Source organism: Bubalus kerabau, chromosome 5 (assembly GCF_029407905.1).
Source record: "Bubalus kerabau isolate K-KA32 ecotype Philippines breed swamp buffalo chromosome 5, PCC_UOA_SB_1v2, whole genome shotgun sequence".
In the NCBI taxonomy this organism is placed as follows: domain Eukaryota; kingdom Metazoa; phylum Chordata; class Mammalia; order Artiodactyla; family Bovidae; genus Bubalus; species Bubalus kerabau.
Window position 1 is genome coordinate 30,235,628 of NC_073628.1, and position 21,553 is coordinate 30,257,180.

General features: G+C 39.2%; 2 protein-coding genes across 3 annotated transcripts in view; one reads left to right on the plus strand and one right to left on the minus strand.

The window, feature by feature from the left end:
* Positions 1–873: 873 nt before the first annotated feature.
* Positions 874–2,615, minus strand: FANCF (FA complementation group F). The gene has a single exon (XM_055581370.1). It carries the CDS (start codon positions 2,576–2,578, stop codon positions 1,499–1,501), a length of 1,080 nt encoding a protein of 359 aa, XP_055437345.1. The 5' UTR covers positions 2,579–2,615; the 3' UTR covers positions 874–1,498.
* Positions 2,441–21,553, plus strand: part of GAS2 (growth arrest specific 2) — a 176,439-nt gene continuing 157,326 nt past the window's right edge. Inside the window, exon 1 of one of the 2 annotated variants that reach the window (XM_055581372.1) lies at positions 2,441–2,932. The gene's annotated coding sequence lies outside the window, so the exon portion shown is untranslated. The remainder of the gene's footprint in view (positions 2,933–21,553) is intronic. The other variant, XM_055581374.1, reaches the window with a different exon arrangement.

A 21,553-nucleotide genomic window follows, 5' to 3' on the forward strand; every position in this document is an offset into this window, starting at 1 on the left:
AGTTGTTTCCTGAAAAAAGACCTTCAGGTAATGAACAGAAGGAATTGTCTTTACTATTGTATCATGGCAAATTAAATCTAAAATATGGCCTACATGGATTAGAGCTAGAAAAGTGAATCAAATTGCAGGAAATACAAACTTGTTTAGTGTTAACACAGGATTATCTATCTGGGAAAGTGTACTTGCTAGTGGGACAGTACTTTCTTCCAGATTTCACTACAGAACAAAAAAATTCTATATTATACAAATTTTTTTGCTCAAATCAACTTGCTGATTTTTTACATTTCCTGAAGAATCTTGCAACCAACTAACCTGGATATGGAAGAAAACATCTTGAACAGGAAGTAGTATCCTCCCTAATAAAAACGAATACATTATTCTTAAATTTGGTGATTGGGAATCACTCTGCCAGGTGTGGAGCATCTGGGTAAACTCACAAAATTAGGTTCCTACATATACTAAACAAATATTCTAAACTGCCCCCATAGGGCAATCACCAAGGGAAAAGTGCGAGAACTTTATTTTTATACTCAACACTTAACATAAGGCAATTCTAACACCAAGGTTGTGATGTATTAACCTCAATGGCAGAAGCAGTACTAATTTAGAAGTCTGTTTTGATTCTTTGGCTATCAAATCCAGAGGCATAGATTTGCATTTTCTATGCTTTAAAAACTTTTTTCCTTGTCTTTAAGGCAATGCTTTAAATAATTGGTCTTTCAATTTGCAGAAATGAAAAACAAAATTTCTGAATAACACATGTTCCAACTGCCAATGCAGGAAAATGTAGGTTTGATCCCTGGGTCGGGAAGATCCCCTCTGGTAGAAGTGGTAACCTACTCCAGTATTCTTGCCTGGAAAATTCCATGGTCAGAGAAGCCTGGAAGGGGGTCCCAAAGAGACAGAGGCAACTGAGCACGCAGGCACACAAGACTGGTTAACTTATTAGAATGTCAGGTTAACAAGGCCAAAATCCAGGGTTTAAAGTCCAACTGGGCCAGTTGGCTTTCCAAACCATTTCTGACAACACATGTTGTTGGTTAAAGAAATCTCTTCACTTCTGAGGACTTAAAAAAAACAACAACAAAAAACCTACAAAATTAAGGCATTAATAATGTAAAAACGGTGTCTTGTTGGTCACTGGAAAAGTACTTTTTCTGGGACAAGCACATATATTTTCAGGATTATTAGAAATGCACGTTTTAAACACTATTGTTAATTCTATGGTTTTAGGTAGGATACTTGCAATGTTACCTCCTCTATCCAGAAAATCCATGGCACTACAAGGCAGTTAGTTTACATATTTGTAATTAAGTTACAATTACTTTATTATATATTAGGACCTAAAATAATATTTTGGACACATGAAAGTACAGGAGATGTGGTGAGAAAACAGGAATTTTAATTTTGTAAACCATACATTCGAGTAATCAGTAACACAATGTTGCCCACAGAGAACTGGGGCCTGGGCTGAAAACTTCTCTTCCCCAGTGCAATATCATACACGACTCTCAAGAGCTAACAACAGGTCTGTCCAGATGCTAAGACCAGGGACTTCGAAATCTCCATCTTGAGCCTTATAGGACTTCAGGGCAGTTAGAACTTCATCTTTCAGAGGCGGAGGGGCCTGACAGAGGCTTTGAAACCTGCTGAACAGCTCCTCCCAGGGCACATCCTGGGGCTCAGTTCCAATCCAAAGGCCTTTCGGAAGGTCATAGTGCAGTTGGCGACCCCAGTTTGTGAGCAGACCCAGGTAGACAGGGGACAGCTCTGGATGGCGCCCCGCCACCGAAGTTAAAAGCTCGGCTGGGAGGTTGCGGCAAAAGGCAACCACGATATCTGATTTCCCCAGAAGCCAACGAAGCAGTTCTTGACGCTCGTCTCCCGGTGTTTTGGGGCTGCCTACTCCCAATTCCTCTTCTTGGAGCCGGGGGGATGCCTGCGGCAGCAGCAGCGCGGCCGCCACCACCTTCAGGAAGTTGTTCTGGGGCAAGCGCTCCCACAGGCGGCTGAGAAGCCTGCCAGGACCCTCAGCTTCGGCTTCCCCCACCTCCTGGAGACGCCTCAGAAGCAGCTCCGCCTGCGTCTTCATCACTGAGTCCTTCTGAAGGACCGGGTTCTCTCTGTAGGCGTGGGAGCGCAGCAAGTGGGCAGCGGCCCGGCAGCGGGCGAAGCGGGCCAGGCTGCCCTGGAGCGCCTCCTCCTCGGCTTCCGGAATGCCGGCGCCGGGAAAGAGCTGCTGGAGCAGGCAGTGAAAGGAGGCATCCCCGAGGGCCGGGTTCGCCAGCAGTCGCAGAGACAGCAGCTGGTCACAGTGCCCCAAGGCCTGAAAGTTCGCCAAGTTCGGGGCTGGAGCGGGCCCAGAGTCACCCTCCTGCTTCCACTGGTTTTGCAGTCGCTGCTCCAGAGCTTTGCGAATACGAGCATGGCGGCCAAAGCGCCTGTGGATGTGGCGCAGGTAGCCAGCCCACTGTAAAGCCCTGCGAACGGTTGCGGGGTCCCAAGTGCTGACGTGGGTTGTGCGGGAGACAGCCAGAACCTCAGAGAAACGATCCAATTGCTCCAGGAGTGAGTCCATGGGGCGCTGCAGGGCTTTACTTCCGTCTTCACCGTGGCGACGGAGACTCTGCGTGCTGATTGGTGCGTCGGCCAAATGATACGCCTCTCTGCAATGCTATTGGGTAAAATGCCTGTCAATCTCACAGCGGCCTTATCTCGGGTACCTGGAATCCGGGAAATTTAAGCCTGAGCAAAGGCCTGTATTTCACCATGGATGTTGAGGGGATTTTTAAGCAAGGAAGATTGAATGAAGGGCTAGGACTGGAGAATTACCGGATCCACGTGGGAGATGCTGCTGCTGCTATTTACGGAGGTCTCCGTGCTTCCTTTCGCTTTAGAAAAAAATCTCTAGTAGAAATTTCCTGAGTTTTGCGTGAGTAAAACTGTGTTAAGGTTTATCATAATTGGGGAAAGCCAGAGACGTGCTGTTACATATAAGAAAATGTTATTAAATGAAAATTTAAGTTCATTTCAGTTTAGTAAAAAGGTACTGACTCAAATAATTAATGCCAGACACTATGCTAAAGCCTGGGCCTTGACCTTACCTTTCATTATTAGAACTTGAATTCTAGGTTAAGTGAAACTTAAAGATTAACACTTTCTTAAAATGTTAAAGGAATTTAAAATTTTATTTCAAAGTTTCACTGTTGTTTTTGTTTTTGTAATTTCCAAGGCAGAATAGCTAAATTGACTCTTACTTCACCCAACTTATTGAACTAAGTGGCATTTAACTGTGGGAGTTAAGCATTTATAAACAAGCATCAGAAAAAGAGGCTTTCATAAAAAGCCTACCTCATATGATCCTGGTGAGGATTAAATAAAATGATAAATGTGAAATGCCATCTTTAGTATTTTGGCGGTCTTTTAGTATCCATTCTATCATTACCCTTACTCTCTTTGCATAATAAAGATGAAGTTTTGAGTACTGATTGAAGCTCACAGTGGAGGGGTAGGCCGCTTTGAGCTAATTGTGTTAATCCAGCCCTCTCTTAATTTAGTAATTAATTTAGGAAACCCAGTCTTAAGCGGACCAATGTTTAGTGGTTCCTAAGGACAGAAATTTGTTCAGAAATGGCCAGGTGAATCAATTCTAATCAGTGAGGCCTATATGATTACTTTTCTTACTCTTCAGAGTTGGTAGATCATGAACATTGACCAATATGAAGTGATAGTTGTATTGGACAATGCAGCTGTATACAAGCTGGGTATCAAGCATGCTTAAGAAATTGTTTCTTCCTCTTGATGCTGTTGAATATTTATATGAAGCCTAAAGCTACCAGATCCATCTCTTCCCTGAACCAATAGAATTTCAGAATCACAAGGAATACATTGGATTAAGACAACTCTCAAATTAACCCTGTTTAAGATTATAACACTATATATTCCCATTTCTTTGGCCAGTTTTATTTTCTGTTGCTTTCAACTAAATATACCGAAGTAATACCAGCTCTTCAGAACACTGGTGTATGGGGCATATAAACACTCTCTGAACACTGCTATTATTGTTAATGTTATATAAGCCTCCGAGTGAATATCTTCTCATGTCTGCTCCAAATTCTGTTCCTCCCTAATATAAAAGAGCAACCACCAACACTCTATGGTCAAAGGTGGAGAAAATTTTAGCGAAGAAACACACAGCTTGATATTGCCGTATTTACTGTTGGTCCTGAGAGATTTCTGATGCATTCTTTTCCTATGGACTATTAAGACTTGAAAAATCAAGTTGTGCCATGCTCTAGGGTAGGTTTCATATTTTTAGTTATTTTAAGATATGCATTACATCAGAAATTATAGGACACTATGGAACTGGGAGACCAGTGAAAACATAGGATTCTGATGCCCCTTTGTATTACTCTGAACAATATTATATTCACATATTGACACTTATTTCAGTCCTCTGCTTGTGGAAATAATGTTTTTTATAGGAACAAGCAGACCTGGACTCTACATCTTCAGGCAGAGCAGACTTAGAGGGTTTTTTTCTCTCATTCTGGAATCAGTTTCATGGAAGGAAAGTGCTTTGGCATTTTGCAATCACTCTGAGGGCAAATACTGTGGGCAGTGGTTACACCTGATCCTAACTCAGTTACTTGACTCAAGACTGAGTTTTGAGTAGGTCTCTTTATATTCTGTAGTAGCAACAATAAATAACAAGCTGACACAACTTTTGAAGACAGATTTCTTATGGAAACTTTACAAACATACTTGGCACTTTTTGTGACAATGCAAACTCTTTTTCTCAGAGGTGATTATATGTCTTAGTGGGAGTTATTTATATAAAATCAAAAATTTCTTTGTTTTACTTGCTTCCCTTTCAAAGGGGGAAAGTCATCAAATGAATTTTAATGGACAGAGGACATTAGATGTGTACAGGGTAATTTGACAATGAAGTCCAGGAACCAATGGCTTTATCTTGCATCCTATGTTCCTATACCTAGACTCTGATCAGATTGTAGAATATCGTACCAAATCTCAAAAATATTACATTTATATATCTTATAAAAAAAAAACAATGTTGATCTTTTTACTCTTTGGAATTGTTTTCAGAAAGGTAACTGACTATAACTAAGCGAGTGTTTTTCTGGATCTTAAACTTTTCGATCAGTGTACGGTGGGAAGGTTTATAATTGTATGTCAGAAACATTGATCTTCTTTGGCCTTGGGGAGTCTGAGTGGAGTTTGGGAGACTGGAGTCATTGCTTAGATCATGAGAGATCTGATAATCCACTCTTCAGTTCTTTGGACGTGGTCTGCCACCTGGGCATCTATTCAATGACTAGAGAGAGTGCACATCGCAGCCCATCAAGAAGTTAACAGTGGAGTTCTAAATGTCCAGAGAGACAGGGCAAACACTTGTGAGTTCAGAGGAAGGTGTTGGAGGAAGGATTAGAAGGTGAGATCTGTGGGCATGGATCTAGATGGTGGCCCTAAATCTCTGTTTTCACAAATTTGAGACACTTGCAGTGGATGTGATTTTAAGTGGCCTCAAAGCTAGCAGCATAAGGACTGCCCTGACAATGCATGTTTATTCTGAAATTTAGAACTTGATTAAAACTTTGGGACACCTGACTTGAAGTTTTTTTTGGACTTGACATTCACTTCCATCATTATAGTAATGTTTAACATATTCACAACATTTATTGCCTTTATAAGGAAAGGAAAAAAAGATCTTTTCTTTAAATACAACCACATTCCATATAAATTTTAAAAAGCTATAAAAATGGTTTTACCTATTTCATCAACAACATTTCTAGTCAGCTGTCTTAAGAATAAGAAGAGAACTTTGTTAAGGTCTTGTTCAGGAATTGTGACTGACCCTTTCAAGCATCAAAACCAAGACTAAAAAAATATGAAAGAAAGCATGATTAATTTTCCTATGTGAAAATTTTAGTCTTAAATATTGTTAGGAAGTTTTGTATAAACTTAATATGTAGAATCATCTCTATTTAAAATATCATATAAAGAGAATGCAAAAAGAATTTTTTTCACCAAGCCTTTTGTATGTAGATCTTTCTCAACTTATGGTGGGATTGTCTCATTAAACCAGTCATAAGCTTAAAAATATCTTAAGGCCATCCCCAAGAAAAAGAAATGCAAAAAGGCAAAATGGTTGTTTGAAGAGGCCTTACAAATAACCGAGAAAAAAGAGAAGCAAAAGGCAAAGGAGAAAAGGAAAAGTATACCCATCTGAATGCAGGGTTCCAAAGAATAGCAAGGAGAAATAAGAAAGCCTTCCTCAGTGATCAGTGTAAAGAAATAGAGGAAAACAATAGAATGGGAAAGACTAGAGATCTCTTCAAGAAACTTAGAGATACTAAGGGAACATTTCATGCAAAGATGGGCACAATAAAGGACAGAAATGGTATGGACCTAACAGAAGCAGAAGATACTAAGAATAGGTGGCAAGAATACACAGAAGAACTATACAAAAAAGATCTTAATGACCCAGATAACTGTGATGGTGTAATCACTCACCTAGAGCCAGACATCCTGGAGTGTGAAGTCGAGTGGGCCTTAGGAAGCATCACTACAAACAAAGCTAGTGGAGGTGATGGAATTCCAGTTGAGCTATTTCAAATCCTAAATGATGATGCTGTGAAAGTGCTGCACTCAATATGTCAGTGAATTTGGAAAACTGCGTTTAATACTCCTAACCTGCCAAACACTATAGCTTATCCTCACCTACCTTAAATGTGCTCAGAACACTTACAGTAGCCTACAGTTGAACAAAATCATGTAACACAAAGCCTCTTTTATAATAAAATGTCAGGTATCTCATGACATTTATTGAGCACTATATATAAAAAAAGAAAACATAATGGTTTTATGGGTACAGAGTGACTGTCAGAGTATTGATGGTTGACCCTCGTGATTGCATGGCTGACTGGGAGCTGTCACTCACTGCAGCTGCCCAGCATCAGGCGATGGAATCAGACCACATAGCTGTAGCCTGCAAAAAGATCAAAATTCAAAGTATGAGTCTACTGAATGCATATCACTTTTGCACCATTGTAAAGTTGAAAATTCTTAAGTGAAACCCTTGTAAACTGAGGACTGTTTGTATGCATACGAAATTCGCTTTGGTTGACTGATATGTGCCATAACACACAAAGATTTTGGATAGCACTGCTCCAATATAGGCTTTCTAACACAATTAGCTAAGGAAAGGGGGCAAAATAAAGACTACTGCAATTCAAATTAGCTTGCCTTAAATTTTCTGCAAATAAGCCAGGAAGAAAATTGGTTGATTAGATATTTTCCTTTTGCCTTTCCCATATTTCCCTAGCCATGTTCTTTTCTTTTCCCTGTTCTGTGCAGAGAACTGGCATGATCCTTTCTGAAACTGTCAGCCTTGTCCCCCTGGCCCTCTGGCTTGCTGCTGAGTTGACCAATGAGAGACATTGACCATCAGAAAAAGGCAAGGGATGTAGCTTTTTTCTTTCTTTGCTCTCTGCTAAGGGCTCAGGATTCTGGTTCTTTCATTTACATTTCCTTGAGGCCTCCCTTAGCTTCTGATACATTCTAGTATTCCATGCAGCCCCAGGGACTTCCTGCTGTTGCTAATCCCTGGATGCTCTAACAGACCTTGTTGATTTCCTTAACTCTGACCTTGCTTCTGCTCTGTTAAATTACCTTCAGAATCCCTGCTGACTGTGCTGGTTTCCTGCCAAGGTCTTGACTGATACAGTCATCTGTGTTTTCAACCATTCTCATAATTAATATAAGTCTGTGAGTCATAATATTATCAATCAGTGTGTGTTTAGGGAATGATGACTAGTCTACTGCAGTGATTCCCAAATACCTGTCAGTTGCCAGACACTCCTGCCAATCTATGACAAAGTCATCATTATTATAGTGATATATGAAAAATATCTAGATGACAGAACAAGGTGAAGTGTTTTCATAAGTATGCTAAATTTAAGTGAAGGGAAAAAGTATTTCTTAATAAAGTTGATGTCTTAAGGCAATTTTGTGTTTTCTTTATTTGAAAAAAAAATTAAAGTTTGCAGTTATTTTCTTAAACATCTACTTTAGAAAGTTTATATGTGTTTATAGGTATCCATTTGTAGATATATGCATATATCTATGGGCTTCCCTGGTGACTCAGTAGTAAAGAATCTGCCTGCAGTGCTGAAGCTGCAGGAGATGTGGGTTTGATCCCTGGGGCATGAAGATCTGGAGGATTGCATGGCAACCCACACCAGTATTCTTGCCTGGAGAATCCCATGGACAGAGGAGCCTGGCAGTCTACAGTCCATTGGATCTCAAAGAGTCAGATATGATTGAAACAACTTAGCATACATCCATATATCTATAGCTAGATAAAAGATAGATAGATTGTAAGCCTGTGAAATCTATAATTCTGAAAGTCTCCTGTCTGATGTGTGGAAAATGGAGGGTTTGCAGATGGACCCAGATTGTGAAGAACTTGGAATACTACAATAAGGAATAGGGTCTGTTCAATTGGCATTCAGATTCTGTTGACAAGTTTTAGAGCACAAGAATGACAATCATATCTGTTATAAAGCAACATGGAGAATTGGTTGTAGCCAGCTGGCACAAACGACTATAAATGGAGGTCCACTAGAGATACATTGCAGTAGTTCAGGTGTACAAAATGACAGTTTCACTAAGGAAGTAGCAGAGGAAACATTTAAGAAGGGGTGGGGAGTGAGTGGTGCTCAGACTTGAAAATTCCTTCTGAAGAAGAATCATTAGATCTTAATGGAGGGAAGAATCAAAATTACTCTGCATATTCAAGTGATTGAGTGAAATCCCTTTACCTTTGGAATGGAATGTGAATTGGTATTGATTTCAACTAAAGCCTATACATGGAAAAGAAGGGAAAAAAGAGTGAATCACGGCTCAGTGGAAACTCATATGAATTTGTTTTTTAATCTCAGATTGCTGTCTTTCCTCACACCTTCAGGATCCCCTGGGTTAGCGAATTAGGTAATAGAGTATTTTATTAGTGATTAGTGAATACTATGGTAACTCCAGAGGATATCTTGGTTGCATGAGAGTAATGAAAAATATGGATTGAATTATTCAAAAGGCAGAATTTAAACAAGAATTTCTCCCCTTCCTTAAATAATCTCTCATCCAATTCCTAGAATCTTAACATTTAACTTAATATCTCTTGGATTGCTAATATTCAGAAAGAAAGGAAATAATCCCACTGGAAGAAACTCATCTGACTTATCATTATTCTATTTTTTCCACTGCTTGGACACCCTATTGGAAAATATCGGTATCTAAGGGCCAATGGTGAGATTCATATTAACAAAAACTGATTCTATATAGTTTTAACATTATATGTCAATACACAGATTGTGCACCATCCTCTGTATGTGTGTTTATGTGTGTATTTGCATAGAAGTAATTCCTAAGAATTGCATAGAAGATGTAATTCCTAAGAAGATACTTGAACTAAATAATTGAACTAAATTTATTTTTAAGATTTAATTTTTCTTTTACAACTGGTAATTTTTTTCCCTAATGTTTAAACCAGAAAGATAAAATATGAATCTGATTCTCTCTTTACCTTTGAGTTAGAATTTTGATTTCATGGAGGAGAACTGTAATAATGTCTAGGTGCCTTTATTTTTATCCTACAGTTATCAGTGTATTGCTATATAGGTACCTGCCAGGAAGGCCTTTTTTTTTTTTCCTGGTTCAATAACTTTTTGTGTCTGTTGTTCCCATTTTCAAGTCTCCAAAACTTTTATGTGAATTCTTTCAGCACATTTTTTTCATTATTTCCCAGCCTTCTTTTTTTCTGGATGGCTGAAGTTTCCAGACATATAACCAGAAATGTCCTAAGAGAATTAATATATAAAAAAGAAAGCTAAGAAAAATAGGCCTTTTAGTACATGCAAATACACACCTCATTTTATACTTTCTTTAAAAAGGTAGTAAATGAATTGATCTTCATAATTAATATTCTCTCACTGGGTAGCAAATATGGTGGAAAAGTAATCAAGAAACTTTTTAATACCTTCCAGACTTAATCTAAGTTCTTAGATTGAGCTAGTCTGCTAATATCATTAGTGTCAAGGAGTATTTTACCCACAGGTTCCTAGCATTTCAAAACAAACTGGCTGAAGTAAGACAAATAAGTGATTAAAACAAAATTCACAATGTCACAGAGACATTTTATGGGTATGTAAAAATTCTTTCTGGTAATGCTTTTATCATTTAGTTACCAGATTTTAAGCATAAAGAAAGGCTTTAAAGGGAATATTCCCCTGGATTTGATGAAGCACTCCACTTAAGGGGCAAAAAGAATGTTTAAAGCAAAAGTGCCATAGTTAATATTTCTTTTCCCTTTTTTCTTTTGAGTGGATTAACGAATGGTGTTTTCTAGCAGTTTGCCTATCCCTATTTAAACAGATCCATTGGGTAAAACTCCCTATTTTTGGTTATCTTAGAATATGGTGTATCTTCACTTTTCCCCTACTTTTAGTAATTCTTGTATTCATATGTTTTTTTGATGCTGGACGTAGAGGAGGGAATGTATACAACCGAACATCATCTCTGTTACCAGGATGTTGGTAAAAGTCAGATCCTTTAGAAGACATTTCAGTATTCCATGGCTAATTCAGCATGTTAGAACACGCCAGAAGTTCAGGCAAAATTTACAGAGGATTCTAAAGCAGAAAGTGGAAGGTAGTAAAAATAATAAAGACAAGATTTAAAAAATAATATATATACACACATAAATATATATATGTAGTAGATTAAACTTGACTGTGTAATAGGAAGTATTGAGAAAATTTTCAGAGATACATTTTCCTAAATAATAATTAAAATATGATAAAGTTAGGGATGGCAAGCAACAATATAATTTAAGCAAATAAAGAATGCCAAACCTTATAGTAAGAAAAAAAGATGTTAGTAAATATTATGATTTTTAAAGCATAACATTCTTAGGAGAAAAACAGTTTGGTGTTCTTATCCTTCAGGCAACCAGAGTATCAGTTAATATCTGCAATTCTGTATAACAAGAAATGATTAACGTGAACATTATGTTCTTCTCCGGCTCTCTGATGTGATGATTTTACTTAGTTTGTTTACAGATTTTAATGAAAAGGGTGGGGGAGCTTAATTTAACAGGATGACTGAATACCTCTAACTGTGTGCTTTAAGATCCATTTACCTTTTATTGCCTGTAATGGCTGCCAAATTTCCCCTTTTTCTTCTCTACTTTTTAGAGCCCAAAGGACACTAAATCTAGCACTAAACTTCTAACAGTCCAAGTATTTTCTATTTTAAATCTATGCATTCCTGCCTTTTATAATCTCATTAGGTATATAGTTGAGGAACATAAACTATGAATACTAATCTGATACCCAGATGATAAAACATTGGAAGAATGGCCAGCACAGCATTAAAAGAAATAGGCAATTGAACTGCCAAAAGAAAATTCTATTTTGAGAAAAGTAGAGTATTTGGAAACAGAGTCATAAGACATTTGACTACGCTAAATTGTTTTTCTATGGCATCTCTTTTAGACAATAACCCCGAAATCAAAAAGCCTGCTTTATGCTCTACCCATGGTAAGTGGCTTAGTTAAGTAGTATTTGTACACTGCCAAGTTTGCTTTCTTATGCTAAAATTTCCTTCCTTCTTTTTGTCTTCCTTCTTTCTTTTTGACTTTTTTTTTTTCCATTTCTGCTCTCATTTGTTTCCATAGATGGTTAGAAGACTCACCAGCTGTGTTTAATACTAAGCACTCAGTGAAAGGGTGCTAATATTTTAAGTAGTATAGGAGCTCAAAAGGTTTTCCTAAGTGGTGTGCTGTGGTAAAGAATCTGCCTGACAGTGCAGGAGATGCAAGAGATGGGTTAGATCCATGAGTTGGGAAGATCCCATTGAGTAGGAAACAGTCCATGGGGTGACAAAGAGTCAGACATGACTGACAGCATAGCATAGCACATGAGCTCAAAAATAGTTAGAAACCTATGCAGGCTTTATTTTATAATGTTTCCTTTAAAATACACCTTACCTCTAATTTTACTAAACTAGCCTGTTTCTGTGCGTGTGTGCTAAGTTGTGTCATTCGTGTCCGACTCTGTGTGACCCTGTGGACAATAGCCTGCCAGGCTTCTCTGCCCATGGGAATTATCTAGGCAAGAATACTGGAGTGGGTTGCCATGCCTTCCTCCAGGGGATCTTCTCGACCCAGGGATTGAACCCATGTCTCTTATGTCTCCTGCATTGGCAGGTGGGTTCTTTACCACTAGCACCACCTGGGAATCCCCAGCCTTATTTCTAGCCCAGCACAGTCTTGTTCTTTCGTTTCTCAACTACTGTGGCTAGTGTTTCTTGCGTCTGGAATCATTGTCTTCTCTTCTGCTTCACATGAAACACTTCCTTTTATGCTCCAAAACCCAAACCAAATCCTCCCTCTTTTATGAGCCTTTCCAGGTAGTTCCAGCTGAAAGTAATCTGTTTCACTTCCAGATTCTTTTAACATTTGTAGTTGGATTGTTAATTTGTCATTTACCATTTACTGTCTTTCAGTAGAAGTTAGGTTTGTTTTATGATCCAAATGTTTAATGACATGAACCAACTGGATCCATCTCCATGCTGGTTGTATTGCGACCACCCGGATTGAATTCAGTAGTCATTCACTGTGCAGGTCCCTCTCCCACAAAAAGGGCAAGAATACATAGGCCAGTTACATTTTCAAGTGGATTTGTGCATCTCTGCTCCAGCTTAAACTTTTTGAATGAGATAAGTGTCTTTACTGGTATTTTTAATGTCCACAGTACTTTCTGTAGTACCTTACAGGACAGAGGAATGCAAGGTGATGGGATGGGAGAAATACGTACTTTCTATGATGGTTAGACTTCTTTTCATTAGACTTTGAGCTCCTATAAAGTAGGGGCTAAGTTTTATACCTTTGGTTCCTAACATAACCACTGATACATGGTGTTCAGTAAGTGTCAAGTTCAACAAAGTTGGATTCAGGGATTAACACCTGGGATTAATCCTTTTTTTGCTTTTACATTTACCTCAGGTAAGGGGTCGCACAGAGTCAGACACGACTGAAGCGACTTAGCTGCAGCAGCAGCAGCAGGCAAGTTACTTCAACTTTTGAGTCCATTCATTCACAAACAGGAGATGATAATATTTGTCACAAAGTTGTTTTGACTCAATACAATCATGTTTGCAGGGCACCTAGAACAGCTACTCAATACAATTGATACTAGAGAGTTCTCTTTCTTATTGAAATACTATATCTTTGTGACCCCATGGATTGTAGCCCACCAGGCTTCTCTGTCCATGGGATTCTCCAGGCAAGAATGCTGGAATGGGTTGCCATTCTCTTCTCCAGAAGAATCTTCCCGACCCAGAGATCGAACCCAGGTCTCCTGAATTGCAAGCATATTCTTTACCATCTTAGCCACCAGGAAAGCCCCATATATATTCATATATATATGAATTGGTAGACAGAGGAATGAAAAGGATATTCTACCCATCAGGACTGGCAAAACAAAAAAAATGAGGCAAGCAAAATCCTTTTGGGAAACAGTTTATTCATTTTTTTCAACTAATATTTTTTTAAACCTGTGCTATGTGCCAAATTATGCCCTCGGGTTAAAATAATGAATATAATAGAATCTGTTAATGATGTGACCGACAAGGGATGATGTGACCAAAATTTACAAACAGCTCAAGAGACTTAGTATAATCAAAACAAAAAACCGAGTCAAAATAGAACCTGCATCAGCAAGACCCAGTCTAAGAGAGAAGAAAATTTCAAATAACCAATTGTTTTTGCATGGACTTAACATTTTCAGTTTTTATGGATATGTACAAAAGAGTGACATTGCTGGATCATATGGCTACTCTATATTTAATTTTTGAGGTACTGACAAACCACTTTTCCAAAGTGGTTGTACCATTTTACAGCAATTGCATCAACAATATATGAAGATTCCTTTTCTCCACATCCTCTGCAGCACTTGTTATTATTCTTCTTTTTGATTATAGCCAACCTAATGGGTGTGAAGTAGTATCTCACTGAGACTGATTTACATTTTCCTAATCATGTTAAGCAGTACTTTTGTGATTGGCCATTTGTATATCATCTTTGGTGAAATGTCTATTCAAATTCTTTTCCTGGTTGTTAAATGTTGTTTTTTCTGTTGTTGTTGTAAAAAACATGTAACTTAAATTTTACCATTTTAACCATTTTCACATGCTAAGTATTTTACACACTTTCATCAGCCTTTTTGGAGAAGGAAATGGCAACGCACTCCAGTATTCTCGCCTGGAGAATTCCATGGACAGAGGAGCCTGGCAGGGTACGGTCAATGGGCTCTCAAAGAGTCGAACATGACGGAGGACTGTCACTCACTGAGTTAGGATTAAGATACTAGGTATGGCAGTTTTAAACATGGCCTGGAAATATTTGATGGTCTTCCATCCAAATATTTAAAGGATAAACTTGTGGCCAGTTTGACTAATAATGTATGATAGAAAGGATGCCATGTGACTCCTGGGGCTAGATCCTGAAAGGCCATGCATCTTCTTTCTGGTTCTCTTTGACTGCCTGCTCTCAGGACATTCCTCTAACGGCATTCCCTCTGGGAATCTGACCATCATGCTGTATAGAAGGCCAGTTTGCAAGGAGAACCCTTCATTCATTTAACCCCAGGCACCAGATATGAGAGTGCCAAAGCCTTCAGATTGTTCCAATCCTTAACTGTTTGAGTTTTCCTACTGTTGCATTGTTAGTCGCTCAGTCATGTCTGACTCTTTGTGACCCCCATGGACTGTAGCCTGGCTCTGTCCGTGGAATTCTCCAGCCTAGAGTACTGGAGTGGGTGGCCATTTCCTCTTTCAGCTGTTGCCAGGAGAAAGCCAATTCTGACTCCATGTTGGAAACTGTTTCTTTGACTTGCTTTTCTTTATAACTAATGGCTTGTCTAGAGGATCCTGCCCCTCTGCTTGACTGTAAACTAAACTTGACTGTAAAACTAAAGTGCTTTTGTCCAGCTTTTCTTCCCCACTGCCTCTCCCTCTCTGTTCTGCCTTTTGACGTTAGTTCCTCGTTCCTTCTTTCTCTCTGATCTCTGTGGGACAGAGATGAGCCATCTAGGCAGAGCTCTGTCTAATATTTTCCGTAGAATTCATTAGCAAAATTATATGGTAGTTATTCTACATCAGTAAATGTGGGGTGGTTTGTTATACAACAGTTGTAACTGGAGCCTTAGATGATACCCAGGTGAAGGTGCTTAAGTCAAAACCTGGCTGAACACTGTGAGGTCTGTGGTGAGCCAAGGACGAAAGAGCAGGTAAAACCAAGGAGGATCTTGGAAAGCAGGAATGGAAAACCCAGACCCTTATCGTCCTTCCCTCCCCCATGTTGTAACTATTAATGGAACAGTATAACCTGTCTCCCCTCCTATCCCTTAGGGAGAAGGTATTTGCCCTACTTTTCCCCCACCCAGCACATGTGGCTCTTCTAATCAAGAAATGACCCGCAAGACCCCATCCCACTCCTTGTACCCTGGGTATAAAAGTGGACTAAGGACCTCTGTTCAATGTCAGTTCTCCCTTGAGCTGGCCCGCTGTTCTAACAGCCTCTCCTATTCTAATAAACTTTATTTCCCTCTCATTCTGTCTCATGTCTGGAAATTCTTTTCCAACCCGTGCCTGGACCATGACAAGGTCATTATCACTTAATGGTCCAATAATATTTTAAACCCCTCTACTTGAAATTATTTAAGTGGTTTTCTTTCTAAGTAAGCGTAAAATAACCTGTAAGAATGCGTAGGTCAAAGTGATGAGAAGTAATTAATATAATTTTTACTTATTTTTTTTTCCTGCTAAAGCAGATTCCTTCTCAATGTGAAGTGCATTCCTCAATCTTTATATTATGAAACAAAAGAACAGACCATAAAGAGTTATGGTCAATGGAGAGTTTTATAACTCTTTCTAGTGGTTAGAAAACGGAAGTTTTCATCAGAGGGAAAAAATGTAGCTGTGTGATGTTTACCTCTGAATTAATAACCAAATCTGTTAGAAAATTAATTGAATTGAAACTTGAGTTACGCTATTAAGAGACCATCTAAAATCTGGGACTTCCTTGGTGGTCCAGTGGTTAAGACTATACCTTTCAATGCAGAGGGTGTGGCTTTGATCCCCGGATGGGGAGCTAAGATGCCACATGCCTTGTCCCTCCCCCCCCAAAAAACAACTTAAAACAGAAACAATATTGTAACAAAGTCAATACAAAACCTTTAAAAATGGTCCACATCAAAAAAAAAAAAAAATCACTATCAGAGCCTCATCTGCATTACTACCCTCTATCATCTGAATCCCCAGCCTCCCCAGACTGCCTCTCATTCCCTGAAGACTGTATATACTTCCACACCTCCATGCGTGGATTCAATTCCTCTACCTTATCCTCTAAGTGAAGTGAAGTCGCTCAGTCGTGTCCGACTCTTTGCGACCCCATGGACTGTAGGCTACCAGGTTCCACCGTCCATGGGATTTTCCAGGCCAGAATACTGGAGTGGTTGCCATTTCCTTCTCCAACGTTATCCTCTAGGGTCACTCTTATTACAACTACACTTACCCTGATTCCAGAGACAATGCTGATCTTGCTTCTGTTTGCTCTTCTCTAGAATCTGCCTTCGGAGAAGGCAATGGCACCCCACTCCAGTACTCTTGCCTGGAAAATCCCATGGATGGAGGAGCCTGGAAGGCTGCAGTCCATGGGGTCACTAGGAGTCGGACACAACTGAGCGACTTCACTTTCACTTTTCACTTTCATGCATTGGAGAAGGAAATGGCAACCCACTCCAGTGTTCTTGCCTGGAGAATCCCAGGGACCGGGGAGCCTGGTGGGCTGCCGTCTATGGGGTCGCACAGAGTCGGACACGACTGAAGCGACTTAGCAGCAGCAGCAGCAGAATCTGCCTTAACCTAAGTCTTCATTTGTCTGTTTCCTTCACCCAAGGAAAATTCTTCAAGGGAAATAGTTTGTCTGATTCATCTTTGTAGTCCCATAGTACCCAACTTAAGTACTTAATAAAGATTTTCCTAATAGTTAAAAAAGTATATAGGAAACCTTCTGAGATAAGTTTATAATATGGCAAGAAGCATTCCAAAAACATTACTAGAGTCTCCACCCATTCTTTAATTCCAAAATTGAAAGCAAGAATAAAAACAAAAATTACTGTATTTTGTTGAAATTATAAGCTCCCCAAATTGTGGAAATTGGCATTTGTTTTAGAAAAAATGACTGTCTCTATTTACAGAGACATCTGTATAGTTCTCATATATAATTTGGTTCCACTTATAAACTCCGCTTCATTGAAAAAATTAATGTATGTTCTGGCAGGTCTCATAAATGCCGCCTCTGCTGGTTCAGCAAAGAAACCAAACCATAAGATGTAAATCATATACTTTTTTTGGTACAGAGCCTAGCTGTATTTCCTTACCTTTCATGTCTCTTTAAGACTAACTACTGAAATTAGCAAAATTAGTGCAATACTTAAGACTGAGTATATGAGATTTTATAAATTAATAATTCTGAAGAAGAGTATTATGTAAACATGTCTCTAGTATATCTTTGTACTTCCTGTGCTCCTTGGATCATACTTTCCTCTTGTTTCATAGAAATATTTTTATTTACTAGACGGTAAAAATATCTTTACGAGGTGTTGATCTAGGGTGGCCTCGGCCTGCAGTGCCTTGGAGCGGGCTTGGGTTCCCAGCGGAGATTGGGCTGGGTTGTGGCGGTGAAAGCAAGGGATGGTAGCCATTAGACCAGTGGTCAGTGACAAGGGCTCTGGCCCTTCGGCTTTGCAGGAAAGAATTCCCACAAAGAGGGACAGGAGTGAAGCAAGTGAACTATTTATTAAGAGGGAAAAAGGTACAACACGTGGATAGACACGGGTGGACTCAGGGAGAGAGAGGTCATTGAGTTGCATCCTCCTAGTGGTTTGAATTGCTTTTATGGGGCATTTCTTCTGAATTTCCTTTGGCCAGTCATTCTGATTTTCCCATTTCACAGTCCATATTTGGCACACCTCAGGATCCTCCCACATGTGTGTATGCATCTCTTTAGCCAGGATGGATTTTACCCAAAAGACATACGGGCAGAGAACATCCTTTGACATCACTCCCCTTTGGTCTCTGAGGAGCCTTTCCGTGCACGTGTAGTCTAGGCGTTCTCCTGACTTTGAGAAGAAGAAATGTGTGATCTAGGCAGGGCCCAGCCTTTTCCCTTAATTGTCCTACCAGTCTCGTCATGGAGTTTAGATCCATAGGGAATGAGTCTCCAATTGCTTTACTCTGGCGTGGGTGGGGGTGGCAGTTACTCATCTACCTTCTGTCTCAGTGTCCTATTATCTGAATAAAACTGCGGATCAAATTTGTTCATGAACAAGAAACTAAAATATTTGAAAACAAATTAGAAATTTTTAATTTCAATCCCCATCTATACCTTCTATGAACTATAAAACCATAGCATATACTAGTTGCTGATGTCTCTTCTGATTCTGGGTTTAGGTTTTTGGGTCTTAAACTTGGCTGTATTTTATGAAACTTCAAGTTTCCCATCATCTTGTGAGTTGCAGCAACACGTCATTAATGAGAAGAGTTGGGTAACTGCCTTCGCTGTTGTTCTTAATTCAGTACATGACAGACAGTAGCACCAATTAAGAAGATCTGCCTTAGGCATAGAACACTGAAAATATTATCTGATGATGCAAAGAAGATTGATGTGGGGGGGGAAAAGGGAGGAAAAAATAAAACAGAGTTGTGTAAAGGAGAAATTGAATGTAAAAAGGGTATTCATATATTGGAGGAAAAAAAGAAACGTGTAAACCACGTAAACTATAAAAAATGACTGGAATTAAAAAAAAAAAACTTAAAAAGCATCTAGAAGTAAATTTTATGCTTTGACAAATCCACAACAAAGGGTAAAACAGTATTAACAAATGAAAACCATCTCCACGCTTTATTCATAAGCCATAAGATGTTATAAGCTAGAGAAAATTGATTTTGGTGGAAATAGGCCAAGGTAGTTCAAGTTACAGTGGATATCATGCAAAGGTATTGCTTATTACTCCCCCACTAATGATGTCTGTCACTATTGTATGTGTGTATATGTGTGCACGTGTGTGTTATAGCACTTTCAAGCTTTAATGCCCGACATCGTCATTTTTATTTTTACCCTAGTAAGGTTTTAATAATCTTTACTCATGTCTTCTCTTTTAGTTTTAACTTTGACAATGTATTCTGAAATAAATTACAGAAATTCATGAGCACAGGGGCTTATGATTGTTGTATTTCTATAGTGAGGAAATAGAGATAGGAGATAGACGGAAGGAACATTTTAAGAGAAAGGACAAGAAAGTAGAAAAAAATCTAGAAATTATTTAAGAGGAGAGTAATTCTAGGAGTGTAGATGTGAAGAAAGGGAAGTAGCGAGGATAAAAACAGAGTTCTCCATCCCTTTTTTCTTGTTTTTGTAAAACGTAAGGATTCTTTTCATGGCAGGACACATCAAAACACCTTGACCCTTGGATAGATGAAAGTCAGAATCCTTTGTTGCAGCTCCAAGCGAGAGAAGGCTGCCAGGCAGAGCCACAGAAGCAGTTTTATCCTGGCACAGGGTACCAGCAAGCTGGAGCTGTAGGGGGCAGCCTCTGTATGGCAAACTGCTGGGCTGAGTTAGTTTTTGCTCCCTGTGAACTGGCTCATTTGAAATCTTTTGTGGACCCCCAGGGTATTGGCGAGGGGATCTCCCGGGTTCTGATTCCTGGCCCCATGAAGATTAGGGCAAGTCCACTGTGGTTCAGAGTATGTGAGCCCAATAAGGGAAGTGGTCAGGGTGCAGACGTAATTGGCTGCTCAGAGGGGAACTGACCAGACTCTCAACCCAGAGCCTGGAAACTGGGTCAAGACAGCATAAAAACAGTCAATTGCAACTATGGTATATTTTCTTGGACCAGAAAGGGAAATGAGCATATCCATGTGTGTGCGTGCTCAGTCACTCAATCATGTCCGACTCTTTGTGACCCCATGGACTGTAGCCTGCCAGGCTCCTGTGTCACGTACACACACACATGCACACAGAGAGAGTAGATTAAATATAAAGAAGGGAAAGAAGAACAGAGAAAGCTGTAGGGAAGGAAAAAGCGGGTTATCTCCTGAATCACAAATTCTTTATGAGCTTATTTTCTTTCTTAACCTCTAGGTCACGACTACTGTTTCTTCACACTCTTTCTTCCCCAAGGCATTGGTTGTCAAATGCAGCAGCCAATTATGTGAGCCTTATACCTTGGTCCATAATCATCCATTATTCCTAAAACATTTTGTGAAGATTTAAAATCACAATGTAGGAATGAACTAGGTCTCCCCAAGAGTTCTAAAACAATTGGTAACTAAACAATTAGAAATGAGAATATTTTTACTTTTGTTCAGCAATTCCCCAGTTTTGTAGGTGAGAGCCTTTATATAATCTGATGTATTTGTGAGGAGGAGGAATAGAAACTGAATACTTGTGTGTATACATAACATTTGCCTTTAAAAGACTCCGTTGTTTTTGATTCACACTCTTACTGGGCTCCACTGACCACACAAGAGCTTCCTTTGAATATCAAATAGCAATATCAAATTTATGCAAAACTAGAAACCTAGTTTCCACCCCACTCAAAACAAGATAAGGCAAAACAAAACAAGATGACTTCTTCCAAAGTCTTTTCCACTTCAATAAACTACAGCATTCCTTACAGAAAAAATTTAGGGGTCCTCATCGTCTGTTTAGCACACTGCCTCGTCATCCATCATTGATAAAATTTAAGTCATAATATAAAATAAAATTCATAGTGGAATATGTCATACGTGATGTATTATAGACTGGGATTTGATGCTCACATAATTCATCTTCATTACAAAATGTTTAAACTGAGAGAAAAGTGTGAAGCAAAGAGAAAAGAAGAACCATTCAAAAGATATCCAGGATTCGATTCCTTACTCTAAGTCCACTGCTAACCTACTCATCCAAGTCACCATTACCTCTCACCTGGATTATTACAATAGATATTAAACCATTTTCCCTGAACTTAATCAAACTCTTCCTGCAGTCTGTTCTCTACCCAGGAGTGAGTGACAGCTTTAAACTGTAAATCTGATCAAGTCACTCTGTTCAAATGCTGAAAGGCGAGTTCTTTACAAGGCCCTATGGGATCTGGACCACTGCCCTCCCCCTAATCTCTCTGACTTTTCCTTCTACTCACCCTTTACTCATCTCTGCCATAGGAGCCTTTTTGATTTTCTGGAACATTTGATTTGCAGCATTCCCCTGCCTCAGTGACTTTGCATTGGCTATTCCTCTGTCTGCAGTGGTCCTTAGGGAATCTGCATAGTGCACTTACTTCCTTTGGGTTTCGGCTCAGATGTCACTTTACCAGTGAGGCCTTCCATGACCACCTATAACATCTGCCATCTCTCAGCAATTTCC

Bases quoted from the DNA above. Each gene is read 5' to 3' on its own strand.
- FANCF (XM_055581370.1), bottom strand. From the start codon at position 2,578: ATGGACTCACTCCTGGAGCAATTGGATCGTTTCTCTGAGGTTCTGGCT.